This window comes from Ogataea philodendri (genome assembly GCF_020536065.1).
Source record: "Ogataea philodendri strain CBS6075 chromosome Unknown scaffold8, whole genome shotgun sequence".
NCBI classification, from domain to species: Eukaryota; Fungi; Ascomycota; class Pichiomycetes; order Pichiales; family Pichiaceae; genus Ogataea; species Ogataea philodendri.
In genome coordinates, this window is record NW_025764223.1 from 241939 (window position 1) to 260898 (window position 18960).

The following is an 18960-nucleotide window of genomic DNA, read 5'->3' on the forward strand; positions in this document are numbered from 1 at the left end:
TGCGGACGACTCTATGGTATATCGAGAGCAACAAAGAATTGAATATCAGGTATTGTTACTGATTATGAGCTGATTTGGAACTATTGCTTGGGTGAGCCGATCAAATTTGAAACATATTTTAATATGCCTTTGTGAAGGAGCAATCATGAAGACTAAGGCAACATATCATGAACGAGGTTCTCAGACACAGCATGTATGTGAATAGGCAAGTTCTGAACGCCCAGTTCCGCTATTCATTCTTTGCTAGTCCAAAAATCAGATGTGGCCACTAAAATATAACCGACTAGCGCCTTTACAAGGTTGTTTGCTATTCAAGTGAAGGAAGTATATCAACGATTACAAACTCTTGCTTTCACTGCTCCCAATTGTAAACGCGTTCTTATTTCGTAGCCTGAAAAAAGCTTTTGAATAGTGTAAACATGATCAGTCAAAATGACTCAAAATGACTGAATATCTGGGTACAGGTCAAATTGGGTCGTGGAATTCTTATTTTCCTACATTTCTGAGAAGGGACAAAATTGTATGTTTTTGTTTTTATTCTACTGACTGTTTTAAACTTTAATCAATTAAAGCCCGAAATCGCTTCTCTGTCAGCCAATTACATCGCCAACCATGTTCTCTCTTTCTATTCAAAGAGCTCCTTTGCTTGTGTTTTCAAGAAGATTTATTTCCACCAGTTTCAGCGTCTGGAACCAGAATTCAGACTCAATCCCGGAAGATCAACCATCTCTGTCATTGAAGAAAGTGAGAGACGCAAGTAAGCCAAAGCCCCCAAGGTCTGCTTATCAATCATACATCAGTCACAGATTTGCAACGAATCAAATCACTGGCAAAAAGGCACCTGAATTGATGGCAACTTTTGCCAAAGATTGGGCCTCCGGGTCCGATGAAATCAAGCAATCATTTATCGAGGCACATAAAAAGTTGAAAGACCAGTATACAGAAGAACTAGAAGCGTGGAAAGAGAAACATCTTGTCCGTTCCCCCTACATTAATTTTATCAGGTCTGAATATCCTAAGAGAATTACTACCGACTTTCAATCTAATAGCGCCATTATTAAAGAACTAGCCGAGGACTGGAACTCTCTTACACCAGAGGAAAAGGAATCATATAGATCCAAATGAAACACTTTTCGATTGGTGCACTTTGATAACCTAAAGAGCAAGGGGAGTGGAAGCATGAAATTGTTAGTTCCTCCGAAAAGTTGCTGAATTACTTTGTTTACATATCGCTGGAATTTATCTACTTTGAGTTTCGTACATTACCTCGTTGCTGGAATTCTGATCCATGTTGTAATTATATCATATATACGAAGTTAAATTGTCTTGAATACACTTATGTGAAATTCAACTGGTCTGAAATCAGACAAAATTCCACGCTACAAGCATAGCTACCACCGAGTCTTCGAAGAACTCATGGAAACATGCAAAATCAACGACCAAGAAATTTTCACAATTCTGATACCCTGGACAAAAGTAAAAGTAAGCTGTAGACTCCCGTTTTGGTCTAAATTATCTAGAGTGAACCCTATCGATATGCCTATTTAAATTGACTCAGCCCAAGATCTATCCCCTATGACACATGCACTAACATGTACTTGCTACATGACTGCATCAGCAATTAATTGATAATGTTGAAATTGGGGATCTGATGTATTCATTGCTAGTTTATCATAGTGGAGTGCAGACGCATTACGGCATCACTTTAACGCAAATACGTGTATTTTTTTTCCCTGAAATAAGACAGCGAACACTCTTTTTCTTCACTTTCATTTGAAATTAGACATAATTCGTGAAATTAGCCAATTGGAGTGACTCGGCAACATTCAAGGTACCGCAAAAGATCCATGCACTTCTACAAAATAAACCTTTGCCTCTTTGCCTTGCTGGCAATAAGAGCGGAATCGGCTAATGAAATAATTGCAGATCCTGAATTCACACACCAAGTCAAATTCGAAGTTCAACAGGGCGATGAGCTTCTTGGAGAATTATCACTAGGACTCTTTGGAACTATAGTTCCTGATACGGTGAAGAATTTCTTCCAACTATCCCAAAGCGAATACGAAAATACCATCTTTCATAGAGTTATCGCAGGATTCATGATTCAGGGAGGTGATTTCGATGGAAATGGTGGACATTCAATTTATGGAACAGAGAAGGGCTCATTGCCAGATGAAAACTTCAAATTAAATCATGATCGGATAGGCAGGTTATCAATGGCCAATTCAGGCCCAAACACTTCTGGATCTCAGTTCTTTATTACAGCTTGCCCGACAGAATTTTTGGACGGAAAACACGTTGTTTTTGGTCAGTTGATAGAAGGATTTGATACTCTGAAACGAATTGAAGAAGTTAAGACCGATGTTTCTGATAAGCCTCTTACTGATGTTAAAATAGTCAAAGTTGAATCCACAGTCTTGCATAAGAACCAAACTTATTCTGGCCAGAAAGCTACGATTGGAGCCAATGTTGACGAGCAAGATTCGGTCTCCCCAGTTGAAGATTCTGAATCGTATGAGTACAGCGACGATTCAGATAGTTATATTGGGTTGGAGTCAGAAAATCACGGAGAAGCTGACAGCTCAAAGATCGAAGTTCAGGACGCAGAAAAGGGCGATGATTATATGGATGAAACTGCTTTTCCAGATACAAATTCTGAAAGTGATACTGCTGTTTCGAATGAAAATGAAAGTTATGGGTATGGTTCGCAGAATCCACATATGGTTTTGATTCCATTTGTGCTTTTTGCAGCATTGCTCGGATTCGTTTTCTTTAAATATCGGAGCAAAGTTCTGTTCGCAATCAAGGGCCCGAGGTACAGGCGAATCTGAGTTCCTATGATTTAATAGATCGATATTTCCATTCCGTTTAAGTTGATTCTAAATGCGACGTTTAATACTATGTTTGGGGTATCCAATATCTAACCCGGCATTGATCTCTTAAATAGATACAAACACGGCTTAGTCTTCACATAAGTCCTCATTGTTTGCAAGACTGGTTGTGCGGTTTGTCTTATGCTAATATGTTTCCACGCAAAGAATAACGTTCTCGGTAAATCTTTAATCACCTTGTGTAAATCAACCCCATCAAATTCCGAGACCGCCTCGATTTCAGACCATATACCATGATCATTTGACTTCTCTCTTCTGCAATCAAACTGTTTTTCGTTATCGCAATGAGTTATAACATAGTCGAAGCTTGTCCAAAAGTTTCTATCAATTAGATTTTCTAGAGTTTCCGTTTTGTCATAATAAACGTTCTCTAGCTCAAGCTCACCAAACAAACTTACACCGGACATACAAGATGTGGGATCAAAATGAACTCTTACTGTCGTATTGTTCGAGAGAACTGTCGTGTCGGTAAGGATATGCTGGTTCAGAAGTTGCATAGCAACCCCCCCAGGATAGTTGAAGCTGGACACATAACCAAAAAACAAGCTAGCTATCAATGACAACATACTTGTAAGGTAAACAGCTATGACTATTAGCCACTGATATAGTTTTGTCACTTTGATACCTGCTAGGAATTGGGCAGCCGATAAATTTATGCCAGGAATGGCATATACAATAAATCTCCATTCTTTGTGCTTTTGCATTGACATCATCAAGACAAATGCAATCGACGATAGTGAGACCAAGTGGATTTTTTGAGATCTTGACTCGTTTGATTTCGATACTGCTTCAACGCAAGCAATTATTGGGACAAGAGGTAGAAGATAGATTTTGCGAAGATATTTTGTAAAATAAGCATGCAAGGGCTCCATACCCCAATTACTTGCATTTCCGTGTAGCACATTGAAGACAAATGATTCGAATTCCGGGAAAGACCATTCCTCCCAGAAATAGGAATCAACCAATATAGTAGTAAACGATGCACAGAAGGATACCAGAAATAAAGCTGTGATTGAACGCCTAAAAGTGATCTGATTTTGAGCCAAAGCAATCAAATAGATGATAGCCGAGAATGCGAGAATTTCGACCCTCATAACTATACCTGTCGCAAGTAGGAGAGAGATACCCATTAATACTTTACCTTTGATGATTTGAGCTAACCCAAAATTGACAATAGGGAGAGCCATAAAGTTTGGAAGGGTCCTTGATGCATAATAAGGGATGTGAAACTGGGTGAATTGAACGAGCGAAAACCAAAATTCGGTCCGCTGGACCTCCTGCCTTCTATTTTTAAGTGAAGTTCTTTTCACAGAGTACTTCAAGTCAAGAAAAGCAAGCCAGTTGAACAATCCAAGAAGAATCCTTGCTGAAAGCTGATATTTCATTTGAGTCATCTTGTAAATGAAGAAAGACTCGGGTAATAGCTGAAAACCCCTGTCAATTATCGTTCGAAGCGGATTGAGGATCATGTAAATAATTAGAGAACCGGTGAAGGATCTCTTTACTGCCCCTGGAAATGCTTTATGATCAAATTTGCTGTGATCTGTTAACCCATAATTGAGCAAGTCGTGAATGGCTTGAAGGTTAAACGATTCTTCCACTTTTGTATACGGGGAAATCAGCAGGTGATAAAGTATGAGTCCAAGGAAAAGAGCATCTATGATTTTCAATCTCACTTTCATGGGCTTATTTTTTAGAGGCTGTACGTTACAAATAAACCAGTTTAAGGTGCGTTTGTGTAACAAATCAGTGTTCAGTCAAGTTGACTAAAAAAAGTATGTCAGTATTTTGAATCAAAAAATTGAAGTCTAAGAAATTTCATTGTGCCCAGCAATGGAAGACGATGATTACATCCCCGAGCTCGTTTCAAGTGGAATTGAGCCGATAAGGTATACAAAACTTGGTGCAAAGCGGAAGAACTATCGTAAAGATTTAGGCTTAATGGACGAAGCTGTAAGTGATAAGATACCGGTGACCATCATTACAGGATATTTGGGATCTGGAAAGTCAACTTTGCTTGAGGAGATTACTCGCCAAGGTGGTCTGAGGATTGCAGTGGTTTTAAATGAATTCGGTGACTCGGCTGATATAGAGAAATCTCTTCTTATCAAAAGCGACAATTCGACGGCAATAGAAGAGTGGCTTGATTTGGGAAATGGCTGTTTATGTTGTTCTGTGAAGGATAATGGCGTTGCAGCAATAGAGCGCCTCGTTGCAAGAAAGCGGAACTTCGATTACATTCTCCTCGAAACAACTGGCTTGGCTGATCCTGCGCCTATTGCGACCATGTTTTGGTTGGACGACGCTTTATCGTCAAATGTATATATTGATGGTGTGGTGACAGTACTCGATGCTGAGAATATTGAACACTGGCTGGAAGAGTCTGGTAGTCGGCACCATGGTGATTCCGACATTAGTGGCGGAATAACGGTTGCACATCTTCAAGTTGCAATGGCCGATGCAATAGTTCTCAACAAAATTGACACAATCTCAGAAACGCAAAGGCTTAATGACATTGAGGCTAAGATTAGGTCCATCAATTCCATTGCTCCAGTACATAGAACATCATTCGGCAAATTAGATGTGCGGGAGATACTGGACTTACGTGCTTATGAACAAAAGGATGCTTCTTTATTTATCAACAGCGAAACCCAACATCATGATCCCAAAGTTGGAACTATTACGCTTATATTTCCAAGACTGGGAGCGCTGGAGTCTGAGCAGTTTGAAATATTCATCCAGCACTTGCTTTGGAACGAGGGAGTTTTTAAAGATTCGAATTGTGAGGTTTACAGAACAAAAGGTATCATCATTATGAACGAAAAAGTCAAAATACTGCAAGCTGTAAGAAAGACTTACGACTTTATTGATGCAGACGAGGATACTTTTCAGTTGCTGACCAAGGGTTGCAAGTTAGTTCTCATCGGCAAAAACCTTGATTATCAGACATTGAGACAACAGCTTCGACGCTATTTAAACATCGTTTATCCCGAGAAAACCGAAAACCTTGACTAGGTGAGGAATGTTAAGATTCTGGTATTTGCATTCAGCTGCGATCCCACAGTTATAGTTAAATACAGAGTCAAGTCAAAGGTTCGTAATCTAACTTTTACATATATAATAAGTCGAAGAATTTAAAAATGCTTACATACCAAATTATTTTACTGATGAGAATCTCAATTCAAACAAACTGTGAATCGTACAATTGGAGCTATAATGATATCACCCAAGTATTTGAAGTTAACTGATGGAACAATTGAAGATAATATTTAGATGGGAGTTCAAGAAAAGGTCGGCTACTTTTAAAATTCGAGTTGTAAGTAAAAGCAACCCGCGCACCAGATCTGGTTTCACCGATAAAAAAATTTGAAAATTTTTTTTTGATAAACCATTCTGACTTGAAAAAAAATTATATGGTAATTTGGGCACAACAACAAAACTTTGAACAGATTTTGGAAGACACTGAACAATAAGTGAAAGCTCTTGCAAACTCATTTGAAATTAAGCGTGTGATCTGTCTGAAGCTTATCAAGCAATAATCACTCTACTAATTACTAGTCGCTAATCTGAAGACAAGGTTGAAAGGTTGGAAGTGAACAAAAATCTTAGAATGTCGTTTGAGCAAAGATACTCACCGCAGGGAGACCAGAATCAAACTTTGTTACCACCGACTCAACAGGTTTCTCCAGGGCCGCGACTTTCATCTTCCGGTGGCTCGGTATCCAATGGATATCATTACAACATGCCAGGTAGACGCTCATCTGTATCAACGGCACCATATACGATTCCCATTAAAAGTGCGAATTCAAATTCTACTCCAACCCATATACAGAGACTTTCTTCTTCTTACAATGGGACATCATCGTCCTTTCCTTTGAATTCAGGAGGGATGTCATCGTCTCCACATACTGGAGGCCCTATACATAGCCACTTCCACCAACAGCAAACACAGCAGTCTCATCTGGGAACCTCCGTCCCTATGCTTAGCAGAGAGTTCGTGGTAAGACGAATTTCAGAAGGTGAGACAGGCCGTTTGAAAGAAGAGCTCAAGTGCGAAGCCTGTGGTAAGGGTTACAAACATATATCCTCTCTTGCTAAACATTTATGGGAGCACACTCCAGAATGGAATATGACCAAAAAATTGCTTATTAGCAAGCATCAGCAGGTCCAGCTTCTAGAGGCTGCTAGTATTCTGTGCAGTATGACTGAAAACGGTTCAGAAAACGGGGGTTTTAGATCCAGGTCTCAATCATTGAGTACCCCTCCACCGTCATTTTATGCCCAACAACATCAAATGGGACCGAATAACCATCAGCAGCAACAAGTGAATTCAATAAGCAATAACAGTCACCAGCTACCTCAAAAGCTTGAAGCTGATCTGGGAGGTTTGAGAGAAACTGAACCTCCAGTCTCCCCCTCACCAGAAGTTCCAAATGATGAAAACTCTTCGACATCACCCCTGTCCATCGAAGAGCAAACAAGAGCTTCGACCAACACTACCATCAACACGCCAAATTCATCATCGTTGCAAACTCCAAGCCAACCGATAAGTACTAGTACGTCGAGAGTCCCAATCTATACTACAACTTTGCGGAAAAATTCAGTTTCTCGTTACCCACCTTCTTCGTTATCGGTATCGGTTTCAAGCACCCCGCGAAAGACTATGATGTACGAAAAAAGTTCCAAACCTAATGATCTTCTTTCACAATACGAGAAGGACGGATTGATAGCTTTGAAAGCCGAAGACTTAGGCCCATTCAGTGGCGATGAAAGTGAAAATGATGATGATGATAATGATGATGATGGTCAAAATTTTGGTAAGAAGTTCGTCCCAAGGGATAATAGAGAAGACGATCAGCAGGTTTTCGGTGAGCTTGAAGACTGATCAAAAGTTGCATTTTAATTCGATGCTTGGATTTCCAATTTTTAAGTAAATTTGGTTATCTTTTATTGTACATGCAATCACTTCCTAGTCGCTCATGGAAGTTCCGTCATATTTATTCCCTTTCTATAGTTAGCGAAAAAAAAAAGAGTCGATTTCCGCCAAGATTCCATGCAAGTTGGCAACCTATGAGCCAAATCTCTCATGACCACACGAGTCGGGCGACTAATTTTGCTTAATTTTCCCTCCATCGATGCCCACATTTACAACATTTATAAAATGTCGTCATTGGTTCATCAGCGGACCTTATCTGGAGTTGAAAAAAGTATGCTTTATCGAAGCCACAACTATCCACCGGACATTGTGTGACAGTTTGGTCCACATTGTCCCAGGCACCCTCTCCTCCTAAGACGTCGTCAACTTGTTTTCTTGGAAGCTCTTTTCGTTCAAACATTTGCAAACCAATTATTGGAAATTCATATGGACATGTTGGACATGAAAAGCTATTACTTCCCGAAGTTTCCGATCGAGCGACTGTGAGCATATTAGAACAGTAAGGGCAAAAAGTGAGCATTCTTGAATTACACAGTCAGTGAAAAATAAAGTTAATTTTTTTACATGCATATTACCATATACAGTTTTTTCGATTATACAAAAGAGAGCTCCGATGCGATGTTTGTGTACAGGCATGGGCCATGTAAACCCCCACATTTACTAAAAATTAGCCTCAGGCTGCTCTTTCTGGATTAGGAACCATAAAGCTGAAATAAGCATTCTCAAAGTGGAATTGGAAAGCGCACTAATCTGAGTAGTTATACTGATATAAAACATTACCACGTTCATAGCTACTACTGGAAATCGACAGTTCTTCAAAATCATAAAAAAGGCCCATAATTTAACGCATGTGGTTGCATCATAATCCTCTGATGTGCGAGAACTATCATAGCATTCGATGATTTTGTATTCATGTCGTTTCACCCAGATTCTCCACAGATCCAGCGTCCTTTTGCGCATCTTTTTGATCTTCTATTGAAGGTGCAGCACTGCTAGAGAACAGTCTACCGTCTCCAGTTCCACTGACGGCAGATTTAATATCTGCATCTGTTAGGCCAGTTGCCCCTGTCGCCTGAGCCTCCCTCGATCCAAAATTGCCAGCAAGATAAGGATGAGAATTTAGATCCAAGGCCGTGTCAGTGTCCTCATCTAAGCAATCTTTAAAATTATTGGTATCGGTCACGGTCCACACCCTCAGTTTAAATCGCAGACTTTTTGCAGGCTGAGGAGTTTGAGATTGGGGCTGATTTGATTGAAACTGTTGTGGTTGAGGTGTGAGCTCAGAGGGAGTTGTAACACCCGACGGACTTTGTACTGAGCCCACTGTCGGGGCCTGTTGACGAACCAATGGGTCCTTGGATTTATGCGGAGAATACCATTCTTTAACCCAATATTTCTCGTCAATCGCCACATCACTCGAATTTCCTATTGAACCAAACGCCCGCGAGCTTTGTTTGTACAAGCTTTTTCTCAACGACATGATTATTTCGTTTCGAAGTACGATTGACAAACGAAAAAAAATAAACAAATTTTAATGCACAGTTTAGATGCATTCATTTATTATACTTCAGAAAAGTTCAATGTCTGTAACCCAACAAATAACAACTAAAGGAACGCAACACTAGAGCCTCTCTAGTATTACCTGCTCTAGTAATGAATTACTTAGGCTTTCGGTAGTACCAGTAAGAAGTAATTCGTCGCTCCTGTCAAGTTCATCGTCGCGTGACTCAGTATCTGGGACGGGATTATGCACTGCTTCTGACTTAAGAAGAAATTTCGATCGGTATAGATAAGCCGAGGTCTCACCCTGAAGGTCAAGACTTCCAGAGTCATCGGGTCCCTCACTTTTGTCGTCGTAACCGAGATGACTTGAGAAAAATCCCAATTTATTTAATGACCGAGCATCTGGGTGCCACTCCTCTTTAGCTGAGTTTACTTCAGGACCTGATGAATTGCTGCCCAATTTGAGCATTGAAAGATGACTTATAGGAGCCTTTGAGACTATACTTACATTTTCGCCTTTTTCGTTCCTACCTTTTTTGACATCTAACTCCATGCTTGCAAGGTCATGGTGGCATTCTTGAAGTTCGAAGTATACCTCGATTAGCTTTTTGTAAATCAGTTCTTTTTTCACACTGAACTCTTTGCTTAATTCAGTGAAGTTACACTTCAGACTGTATGTATCATTGTGTCTGATAATCCCGCGGGCAAGGTTCGATAATTTAGAAATTTGATGAGGGGTCCACTTAACTTCAATGGAGTCATATGCGACCTCATCACTTGAGTCCGACCGTATAATGGCTACCGGAATAGCTTTCTGATCTGACAGCATTTATTTATAAGTCAATGGCACAAACCCGAAAAGTTGCTTTTGAGACATCGGTATTTCAGAAGACTGATTTAATTTAAAATATGTCTGGTCTGGCTAATATATTAAAAGATTCAGCCGAAATTGCTATGATTGAGACCATTTGAGAACAAGCTGCTCCACACTTGATTCTTCTCCAATTTCTTTGATTTCACCAGTTTAAAGTTTAAGTGCGTTCAAAGGCAGTTGTTTTTAAACTAAAGCAATACACAACCAAAACGTAAAAAACATAATCTCAGAAAGCATGCCGCTCAAATTACCTTCTAGAGGAAACTTTCAAACTTTTGACTCTCCTTAACAGACCTGTAGTCTCATCGTCCTTTTTGCGCAATCTGTCCACAAGACTTTTCTTTCTTCCCAGTTCTCCGCTGTCTTTCCTTTCTTGCGCACCATAAGCCGGCGCACCATCCAAGAATGTAGAAGAGCCCAAGCCTAGTGTGGTATCACCGTGAATTGGGGCTGATTTGACATTCGAGTCGAACGCCACAACGTTTGGATTCGGTTTCAAATCTAGCAAAGTGCTATTTGAGGTTGAAGCACGTTTCACAACCACTCCATTGCTATATGGACTCTTTCCAGGGACATGCGAAGACTGTGTTTTTGGAGTGTAAATAGAATCCTCTTCGTTATACCCGAACACCATATCAATTTGTTGCTCTCTTGCATTTTTGGGAGCCATTCCTTTGATAGAGTTATTTGGGCCATCGGCTGGAAAAGCCATTACAGGCGCAGCTTTAGTGTCTTTGTTTCTGTGTGGCGTGCATGCATCGAAAGGACCGTCATGATGAAACCCTCCACCGGAAAAGAACCCTGTGACATCCAATTTGTCGATCGTATCCAAATTTTTCGGTTTCTCCATCACAGTGTGCTTTTTTGAGCGATGATGACGGTGTGACCTATGCTCTTTATGATGCCTGGAAGATTTTTGCTCGCTGCTTTTCCGCGGTCTACTTGGCTCTCCGGCACTTTTTGATCTCACCCTCCCATCTGAAGCAATTCTAGTCACTACAGTCCCTGTCAACTGTTCAGCATCTAGCCGCTTACGATTTGAATCGCTCCGAGGCTTGTGACTCTGCTTTGGAACAGATGAGGCGGGAAACGGGTTCAAAGAAGAGCCAGAAGAGCCAGAATCACTGCTCTTTCTAGTTTTCTCGTCCTTTGGATACTCGTCTTTTTTGTACTTGTTAGTCACTTCATCGTATGGAGGAGGAAGATCATGGTCATCGTAATAGTTGGAATGCGAGCCAAAAGCCTCCTCCTTCCGTGATCTGTTGACACTAGGAACAACTCTGGAGGCCTCCTCGTGCGGTCTATTTCGACCACCCCTAGATCCGGTAGACGCAGGAGATAACATCTCCGTAAAGGGGTTGTTTGACATTCTATCTGGAATACTGTCTGTTAGTAATCAATAGGTAGGGGGGCAGAAGGACTAACAGCAAACACTAAAGGTTTTAGACTGGGGAACAGCTGAATCAAGACTCGGTCTTTATAACACTTGAAAATGCAAGCTATTGCGCAGTAAAAAAAGTGGATAATAAAAATGTTTTGAGCCTAACTTCTGACCGGCGGATGCTTATTACCTCCAATGCTGAAACTGCGCGAGACTCGGAAAAGGAACTCTCAAAACACGATTTTCTGGTACCCTAACACCTCTGCACGGAAAATATTATACCACTATGAGCAAGCCAAGAAGTTTAAATCTACTCAGCCATCATGCGTTAAACCTTTGAGAACTGATTCTGTAAGGGCATACCCTAAAATATTTTTAGCAAGTTTGCTTTCTGTGCTTCGCCCAACCGAAATAAAAAGTATACTTACATTGACGATTCGGAGTTAGTAGCATACAACTTTGGTTTCACGTTAACTCGTGGAGGTGGGTAGTTCTCATCGTCTGAATCATCATTTTCCTCAGTATGTTTTTCCAACCAACGCTTGTAGTTAGAATCTTCGCTTGCCATTCTTGTTTCTTCAAGAAGAAGCGCAGATCTGAACGGATTATTTGAAGATAACCGTTTGGAATAGGAACCCGTAGAAGAGGTCGATAAATTTGGATGATTATACATTGAAACCTTGGAGCTGGCGACTTTGTTTATACCTAAAATTTCTTGCGTGAATGGGAATGAAGACCTTTCTTGGAGTGCGATGGCTTTTTGTATCTATCTATCACAGAGAATTTCCAGCTAGGCCAATACTTCGGATACCTTGGTGCGCAATTTAACTATATTTGTGCGCAGAAGAAGACTTAATCTATATTGCTGATTCACCTTTTTTTAACAACACGACGACGCGTCCAGAAAAAAAACTGAATGCGGAAAATTAGTAATTACTGCAATTGTTGGAACTGAGAATCGTTTACACACAAGAGTCCGATTAATCAACTGTTTCTCGAGGTATGATGGCTTCAATCAAGTTTAATTACTTACTTTTTTGCTTTACTCTGTTTACTCCTTTCAACTGCTTTGCGAATGACATCGAGAGCTTCAGATTGTAGGTCTTCTTGCATCTTCTTTATAATTTGTTGATTTTGCACCCCACCACTCCTGAAATCCTTGATGACAGCCTTGATCTCTTTGAGTTTGTGGTGAACGGTGTCTCTAGATTCGTCATCAACGTATCTGCTTACCCCTTCCAAAGCCTGTTCAGTATCGAAGATAACCAGTTCGAGATTGTTCACCTGCCTCAAAATAGACAGTTTCTCCTGATCTTGCTTTGCGGTGTGCTTGCTTTCGTCTACCAAATGTTCAATTTCTTCCTTTGTCAATCCACTCTTACCGAAAACTGTGATGGATGACTTCTTACCGCTGTTCTTGTCCTTTGCAGTGACTTTGATTATACCGTCTGCATCTATGTCAAACATCACCTCGATCTGTGGAGTCCCCTTTGGCATTGGTGGGATATCCGTTAACTTGAAGTTTCCTATAAGTGTATTGTCTTGAACAAGAGGCCTTTCACCTTGATAAACGTTGATGTCCATAGCACTCTGACCATCAATTGCAGTCGAGTATAATTGAGTCACCCTGCAGGGAATAGACGTATTTCTTGGCAAAAGGGGAGAGAACATGCCTCCATAAGTCTCTATACCCAAAGTGAGAGGGGTGACATCAAGAAGAAGAACGTTTTCAACTTCTCCAGACAAAACCGCCCCTTGAATAGCAGCACCCAAGGCAACTGCCTCATCTGGGTTTATCTTGGTGCTCGGCTTCTTACCAAAAAACTGTGCCACCTCCGATCTGATTTTAGGCATCCGAGTCATACCTCCAACAAGAATCACGTCATTAATATCTGCTGGTTTGAGATCTGCGTCTTTCAATGCCTTGCGAACTTGAGCCATTGTTTTTTCGATCAGTTCTTCGCACATGTTATCAAGTTCCTTTTCGGTGAGAGTGATTGATATACTCTCAGTTGATGTAATGAACGGCAACTCAATAACAGTCTTCTGGGAATGAGATAAGTCAATCTTTGCTTTCTCACATGCCTGTCTGATTCTCTGAATCGCAGTTTTGTCTTTCGCCAAATCAATACCCGACTGCTCCTTAAATTGACTTAAAATGAACTCAACTAATATGTTATCAACATCTTCCCCACCTAAATGAGTGTCTCCATTTGTAGATCGTACTTCAAAAACGCCATCTTCAATATCAAGAATCGAAATATCGAATGTACCTCCCCCAAGATCATAAACGGCCACGATACCATCGTTCTTGCCTTTGGTTCCAATACCGTATGCCAGAGAAGCCGCAGTTGGCTCATTTATAACTCTGATGACATTGAGCCCAACAAGTTCGCCAGCTGCTTTCGTCGCTTGACGTTGTGCATCATTAAAATATGCGGGAACCGTGATCACCGAGTTATTCACTTCAGCTTCCAGATGATGCTCTGCTATCTTCTTCATTTCTCTTAGAACAAAACCGCTTATCTGAGATGGTGAATAAGCCTGTCCTCCACCTATCGAGGTTTGCAGCCAGGCGTCACCGTTTCGGTGTTCACAAATCTTGTAAGGAATCTTACCTATGTCCTTTTGCACTTCCTTGTCGTGATATTTTCGTCCTATAAGTCGCTTTGTGGCGTAGAAAGTATTCGTATGGTTCACGACACTCTGTCTTTTTGCCGGATTGCCAACCAAAACGTCGCCATCTTTCGTGAACGCTACGATTGAAGGAGTCGTACGGTCTCCATTTTGGTTCTCCAAAATTTTAGGTTTGTCTCCTTCCACAACCGCCACTGCAGAATTGGTAGTCCCAAGATCAATTCCAATCACCTTAGATGTCTTAATCTGTCCTGACTTCTGCCGAATTTGTTTTCTTAGAAAGAAACCCGCATATCCACTTCTTGTAATACATCGAGCAAACATTGTCACTAAGGCACTCAAATCATTTTTTTGCCTTTAAGTTCGTTCTGTGCACAGCCATGTCGCATTCAAACGCAGATAATTACTTACCATATTTAAGTTCATAACTCCACCAGTGGCCCTGTTCCAACACTTCTCCAAGATCTCATATCAATATTCCAGCCTTGCCATTGAACTAGCCGTTCTCTAACGTCAACAATATTCAGATAATCATTAGAAATATTGTTGAAGCTGTTGAATCGTTGGAATGTTTTGGTGGGTTCGACAAGGTGAGATCCTCGAGCACTTTTCACCGAGGTATTGATTTCAATATCTCTGAGATTATCGCTATGACGGCCGCGGACATTTTCATCAAGTGTCTGTTTAAGGTTTTGGCATTGCAACTTGTATGACTGTAGCTCCTTTTTCAGATCTGCTAATTCTCTCTCAAGCTCCGACTTGGAAAGCTTCAAATCTAACAATTCGTTTTTGAGATTCTGGTTAAGAGATTCCGCTTCGCTCAAAGAAAGCTTGATTTCTCTCATCTCTATCGAGAGTTGGCTAATCTCTTTACTCGAAGAGCTCAAACTATTTATACCGCCCGTAGTGACACCACCAGAGATATCAGAAGACAGAAGATCAGAAGCCTCAGATGCATTGGCTTTTGATGTGCCTGTAGCATCAGTTCTAAAATCCTCTGATGGATTCACGCCTACTTGGAGTTGCTCCACCTTTTCAGAGACTGCCGGTTTTTTGTCATCTGCATTATCGTCGATGCTTTCTATTTGTATCTCCTGTTCATGTGTGTCCGATGATTTGACCTGAGAAGTAACCTGTGAGTCTCTGTCGCTGTGTTCTCCTTGATTGTCAAATTCATGTTTGTCCACGCCGGTTTGTGGGGGTTCAATTTTGTTATCATCTTTACTTTTCTTCTTGCTCTTCTTCTTTTTCTTCAAGTCTTCGAACTTCTTTCTAGCAGCCTCCAGTCTCTCTTCTTTGCTTAGTTCCGTGTCGTCGTCGGCCATCCTAAAGATTCTTGTGCAAGGATGTTATTTATTCGCGAGACTGAATTTGAAAATACAGGCGCACACCTCAAGCCTGCTTAGATTTTAGTTTCACTCCATTTGCACTAGACTTTCCTAAGCTCGGAACGCAATAAAAACTATAAAGCGATGATGCGTTAGCGGTAATGAAGTCCAAAGACAAGCTTTAACTGATCCATGTTGTAGATATCCATTACTGGAATCAGAAGGCTAAGCGGAATTTGGCATCCATCAGCACGTGTAATTAACGTAGATCTCATGTAATGCTGCCCGCCAAAAATTGCCAGGCTGGCCAGGAGAAATTTTTGAAATTTCGTGTCCTTTAAAACATTTTGTTTATAATCTTTTGCGATACAATTCATCTCACCATGTCTGAGAAGAAAGAAGATCCTCCGGTTGCTACCATTCAGCAGCCACCCCAGGCCGGCTCTCTCTTGGGTCAACTTGCTAACTCTGGTCCAGTGTCCATTTTTGCTTATTGTGCATCGTCTATTCTTATGACTGTCACCAACAAATATGTGGTTTCTGGAGATTTCAACTTGAACTTCTTTTTGTTGGCCGTCCAATCTGTTGTGTGTCTTGCAACTATCTCTGTTCTCAAGTTTCTGGGAATTATCACCTACAGAGAGTTCAACTCAACGGAAGCTAAGAAATGGTCTCCTATTGCATTCCTTTTGGTTGGTATGATTTACACCTCTTCCAAAGCATTGCAATTTTTGAGCATCCCCGTTTACACCATCTTTAAGAATCTTACAATTATTTTGATTGCTTATGGTGAAGTTCTATGGTTTGGAGGTTCGGTTACTTCTATGGCATTGGGATCATTTATCCTTATGGTCCTCTCATCAGTCGTTGCCTGTTACGGTGACACTGATAACGAGACTGGAAACATTGCCATTGGAATTGGATACTTCTGGATGTTCCTTAACTGTTTCTCTTCGGCTACATTCGTTTTGTCCATGAGAAAGAGAATCAAGCTCACGAACTTCAAAGATTTTGACACTATGTTCTACAACAACCTGCTTTCTATCCCAATTTTGCTTATCGCATCATTGTTATTGGAAGACTGGTCTGCTGAGAATGTTGCTCTCAATTTCCCTGAGTCCAGCAGATATGCCGTTATTTCTGCTATGGTGTTTTCAGGAGCTTCTTCCGTTGGTATCTCCTACTGTTCAGGCTGGTGTATCAGAGTCACTTCGTCCACAACTTATTCTATGGTGGGTGCTTTGAACAAGTTACCAATTGCTTTGAGTGGATTGATTTTCTTTGATGCTCCAATCAACTTCTTTTCTATCTCTTCCATTTTTATTGGATTTGTTGCAGGTATTGTCTATGCAGTTGCAAAGCAACATCAGCAGAAAGAGAAGAGCCAGCAACTTCCAAAATAAATACATTTCAGCGATCACGTTCGTACAATATGGCATGCAAGTGTGCATTGGCGTTATATAATAAAGCTAAATGATTGTGATTGTAATTGTAATTTATCAGGATTTAGCTATTTTCAAACTGAAATCAACAATAGAACAACCTTGATGAACTGAAGATGTTGAATATATGTCAACGTCATTGCTCAAGTATTCGGCCAAGTTTTGTAAAGTGAGACCACCACTGCACTCCAGGAGAAAATGTTTCGTTCCTGACCATCTTTCACGCAAAGATTTGGAAACCGTTTGTAATTGCTCGCCTTGAAAATTATCTAGCATGATTATATCTGCACCAGCAGCAATTGCTTCATCAGCATCCTTCTCGTTTTGCACTTCCACCTCGATCTTGATGCTAAATCCTCCAACTTTTCTAGCGTTCTCAACAGCCTTGGTGATAGATCCAGTTGCCCAGATATGATTATCTTTAAGCATTATCATTGATGAAAGGTCATTTCTATGAGGGTCGATACCTCCGACGAGCATTGCATACTTTTCCAGCTGTCTCAAACCTGGTGTCGTTTTTCTGGTCCCCGCAATAATTCCCTTGTATCCAGCTTGACGAGCGCTAGTAACAGTTTTGAAAGATTGAGTCGCGATCCCGCTTAACCGACATAAGATGTTCAGAGACAATCTCTCGGCAGTTAATATGTCTTTCACTGGTCCGGAAACCGTGCAAACTTTGATTTTTTTATCTGCCGAAGAAGCTGGGTCAAGAAATGTGCCTTCTTTGACATACCAATCGTATGTTAGGCCGTTCTGGTTATACACCTCGTTGGCAAATGGGACTCCACAGAGAACACCCTCGCTCTTACAATAGAGGGTGGCAGATTGTATATTATCTCCAACCACGAAACCTCCGAAATCAAACGAAGGAATATCCTCCTGTAACCAGTCTGTGATCTTTGTCTTCCAATGAGATGAAGCGGGTAATAAATGTTCGAAATCTGGGTTTGGGTTCTTATATGTAGACATTGCCTAGCACTAGACTTTTTCTTCCAAAAAAAAAAACAACCTCTTAGCCGAACAATTTCGTTGTTGTGACCAAATGGTTTTATGGAGTTAGGTACCAATAAATGGTATCATAACGCAGATAAATTGAATCTGAACATTCCAAGTGTTGGTGGAGAAGAACTGCCCAATCATACGAATTCGATGGTAAATTCAGAGAAATTCGTGCATGAAAGACAGCCCAACGATCAAGAGTTTTCGAGAACCACGAATTCCGGCTCAAAAGTGAGCAAAAACTCATTGTCCAAGGTCCGAAAAGGACCCCAACAGCTTTATTTCAATTCGTCTTTACGCAAAACTATCTGTCCCCAGTGCCAAATGTCGTATATTCCGCATCTAAAAGCTGATCAACAGTCACACAACAAGTATCACGAAAGGGCTGTTGAGGGAATTGATTTGGGGCCTGGTTTCATGAAGTTTGGAATCTTTATCAAAAACCATCGATTGAAATCAGGTGTGGATGGTAGAATAGTTGAGATTAATCCATCTTCTGCCAAGGAAACTGCGGTCGCAGTTGAACTGTTGAAGATAGCGAATACAGTACTTAATGCACCGGAGGGTAACAAGTCTTGGCTGAGCGATGTCAACGGAGGTAAGGTGTTCCTATTTCTGATAAGAAATAAAGCCGTTGCAATCTGCTCTACAGAGAGAGTGAATGCTGGCCAGTGGATGGTTTATGAATCTGGAAAGATTGTACCTCATCAGTCAGTTCCTTTAGTGATGGGCATTTCAAGGATTTATGTAAGTCACAAATATCGAAGACTGGGAATTGCAATGCACTTGCTTCGAGCAATTGAGGACAATAGTGTTTACGGAGTGTCACTTAAAAACACACAAATAGGATGGAGTCAGCCTAGTGAGTTTGGTGGCAAGCTTGCATGCTCATACAATGGTGTTAGACACAAATCTGGCAAGATTCTGCTTCCTGTATATGAAGAATAACAGCTTACCTAATCGGAATAA

General features: G+C 40.8%; 14 protein-coding genes across 14 annotated transcripts; 7 read left to right on the forward strand and 7 right to left on the reverse strand.

Moving 5' to 3' along the window:
* Positions 1-612: 612 nt before the first annotated feature.
* Positions 613-1125, forward strand: OGAPHI_007058 (uncharacterized protein; the record flags this gene model as incomplete). Its single annotated transcript, XM_046208412.1, has 1 exon — positions 613-1125. One exon carries the CDS (start codon positions 613-615, stop codon positions 1123-1125), a length of 513 nt encoding a protein of 170 aa, XP_046058175.1.
* A 722-nt stretch (positions 1126-1847) lies between these two features.
* On the forward strand, positions 1848-2831 carry OGAPHI_007059 (uncharacterized protein; the record flags this gene model as incomplete). The annotated part of the gene is made up of 1 exon (XM_046208413.1): positions 1848-2831. One exon carries the CDS (start codon positions 1848-1850, stop codon positions 2829-2831), a length of 984 nt encoding a protein of 327 aa, XP_046058176.1.
* Positions 2832-2920: 89 nt separating this feature from the next.
* Positions 2921-4573, reverse strand: OGAPHI_007060 (uncharacterized protein; the record flags this gene model as incomplete). The annotated part of the gene is made up of 1 exon (XM_046208414.1): positions 2921-4573. One exon carries the CDS (start codon positions 4571-4573, stop codon positions 2921-2923), a length of 1653 nt encoding a protein of 550 aa, XP_046058177.1.
* Positions 4574-4724: 151 nt separating this feature from the next.
* Positions 4725-5906, forward strand: OGAPHI_007061 (uncharacterized protein; the record flags this gene model as incomplete). Its single annotated transcript, XM_046208416.1, has 1 exon — positions 4725-5906. The coding sequence occupies one exon, from the start codon at positions 4725-4727 to the stop codon at positions 5904-5906; it is 1182 nt and encodes a 393-aa protein (XP_046058178.1).
* A 595-nt stretch (positions 5907-6501) lies between these two features.
* OGAPHI_007062 (uncharacterized protein) lies at positions 6502-7776 on the forward strand (the record flags this gene model as incomplete). The annotated part of the gene is made up of 1 exon (XM_046208417.1): positions 6502-7776. One exon carries the CDS (start codon positions 6502-6504, stop codon positions 7774-7776), a length of 1275 nt encoding a protein of 424 aa, XP_046058179.1.
* A 961-nt stretch (positions 7777-8737) lies between these two features.
* OGAPHI_007063 (uncharacterized protein) lies at positions 8738-9307 on the reverse strand (the record flags this gene model as incomplete). The annotated part of the gene is made up of 1 exon (XM_046208418.1): positions 8738-9307. The coding sequence occupies one exon, from the start codon at positions 9305-9307 to the stop codon at positions 8738-8740; it is 570 nt and encodes a 189-aa protein (XP_046058180.1).
* Positions 9308-9448: 141 nt separating this feature from the next.
* OGAPHI_007064 (uncharacterized protein) lies at positions 9449-10159 on the reverse strand (the record flags this gene model as incomplete). Its single annotated transcript, XM_046208419.1, has 1 exon — positions 9449-10159. One exon carries the CDS (start codon positions 10157-10159, stop codon positions 9449-9451), a length of 711 nt encoding a protein of 236 aa, XP_046058181.1.
* Positions 10160-10451: 292 nt separating this feature from the next.
* OGAPHI_007065 (uncharacterized protein) lies at positions 10452-11573 on the reverse strand (the record flags this gene model as incomplete). The annotated part of the gene is made up of 1 exon (XM_046208420.1): positions 10452-11573. One exon carries the CDS (start codon positions 11571-11573, stop codon positions 10452-10454), a length of 1122 nt encoding a protein of 373 aa, XP_046058182.1.
* Positions 11574-12009: 436 nt separating this feature from the next.
* OGAPHI_007066 (uncharacterized protein) lies at positions 12010-14546 on the reverse strand (the record flags this gene model as incomplete). Its single annotated transcript, XM_046208421.1, has 2 exons — positions 12010-12290; positions 12641-14546. 2 exons carry the CDS (start codon positions 14544-14546, stop codon positions 12010-12012), a joined length of 2187 nt encoding a protein of 728 aa, XP_046058183.1.
* Positions 14547-14644: 98 nt separating this feature from the next.
* OGAPHI_007067 (uncharacterized protein) lies at positions 14645-15547 on the reverse strand (the record flags this gene model as incomplete). Its single annotated transcript, XM_046208422.1, has 1 exon — positions 14645-15547. The coding sequence occupies one exon, from the start codon at positions 15545-15547 to the stop codon at positions 14645-14647; it is 903 nt and encodes a 300-aa protein (XP_046058184.1).
* On the forward strand, positions 14791-15347 carry OGAPHI_007068 (uncharacterized protein; the record flags this gene model as incomplete). The annotated part of the gene is made up of 2 exons (XM_046208423.1): positions 14791-14840; positions 14954-15347. The coding sequence occupies 2 exons, from the start codon at positions 14791-14793 to the stop codon at positions 15345-15347; spliced, it is 444 nt and encodes a 147-aa protein (XP_046058185.1).
* A 386-nt stretch (positions 15548-15933) lies between the features above and the next one.
* Positions 15934-16953, forward strand: OGAPHI_007069 (uncharacterized protein; the record flags this gene model as incomplete). Its single annotated transcript, XM_046208424.1, has 1 exon — positions 15934-16953. One exon carries the CDS (start codon positions 15934-15936, stop codon positions 16951-16953), a length of 1020 nt encoding a protein of 339 aa, XP_046058186.1.
* Positions 16954-17049: 96 nt separating this feature from the next.
* OGAPHI_007070 (uncharacterized protein) lies at positions 17050-17961 on the reverse strand (the record flags this gene model as incomplete). Its single annotated transcript, XM_046208425.1, has 1 exon — positions 17050-17961. One exon carries the CDS (start codon positions 17959-17961, stop codon positions 17050-17052), a length of 912 nt encoding a protein of 303 aa, XP_046058187.1.
* Positions 17962-18042: 81 nt separating this feature from the next.
* Positions 18043-18939, forward strand: OGAPHI_007071 (uncharacterized protein; the record flags this gene model as incomplete). The annotated part of the gene is made up of 1 exon (XM_046208427.1): positions 18043-18939. One exon carries the CDS (start codon positions 18043-18045, stop codon positions 18937-18939), a length of 897 nt encoding a protein of 298 aa, XP_046058188.1.
* Between the last annotated feature and the right edge of the window lie 21 nt (positions 18940-18960).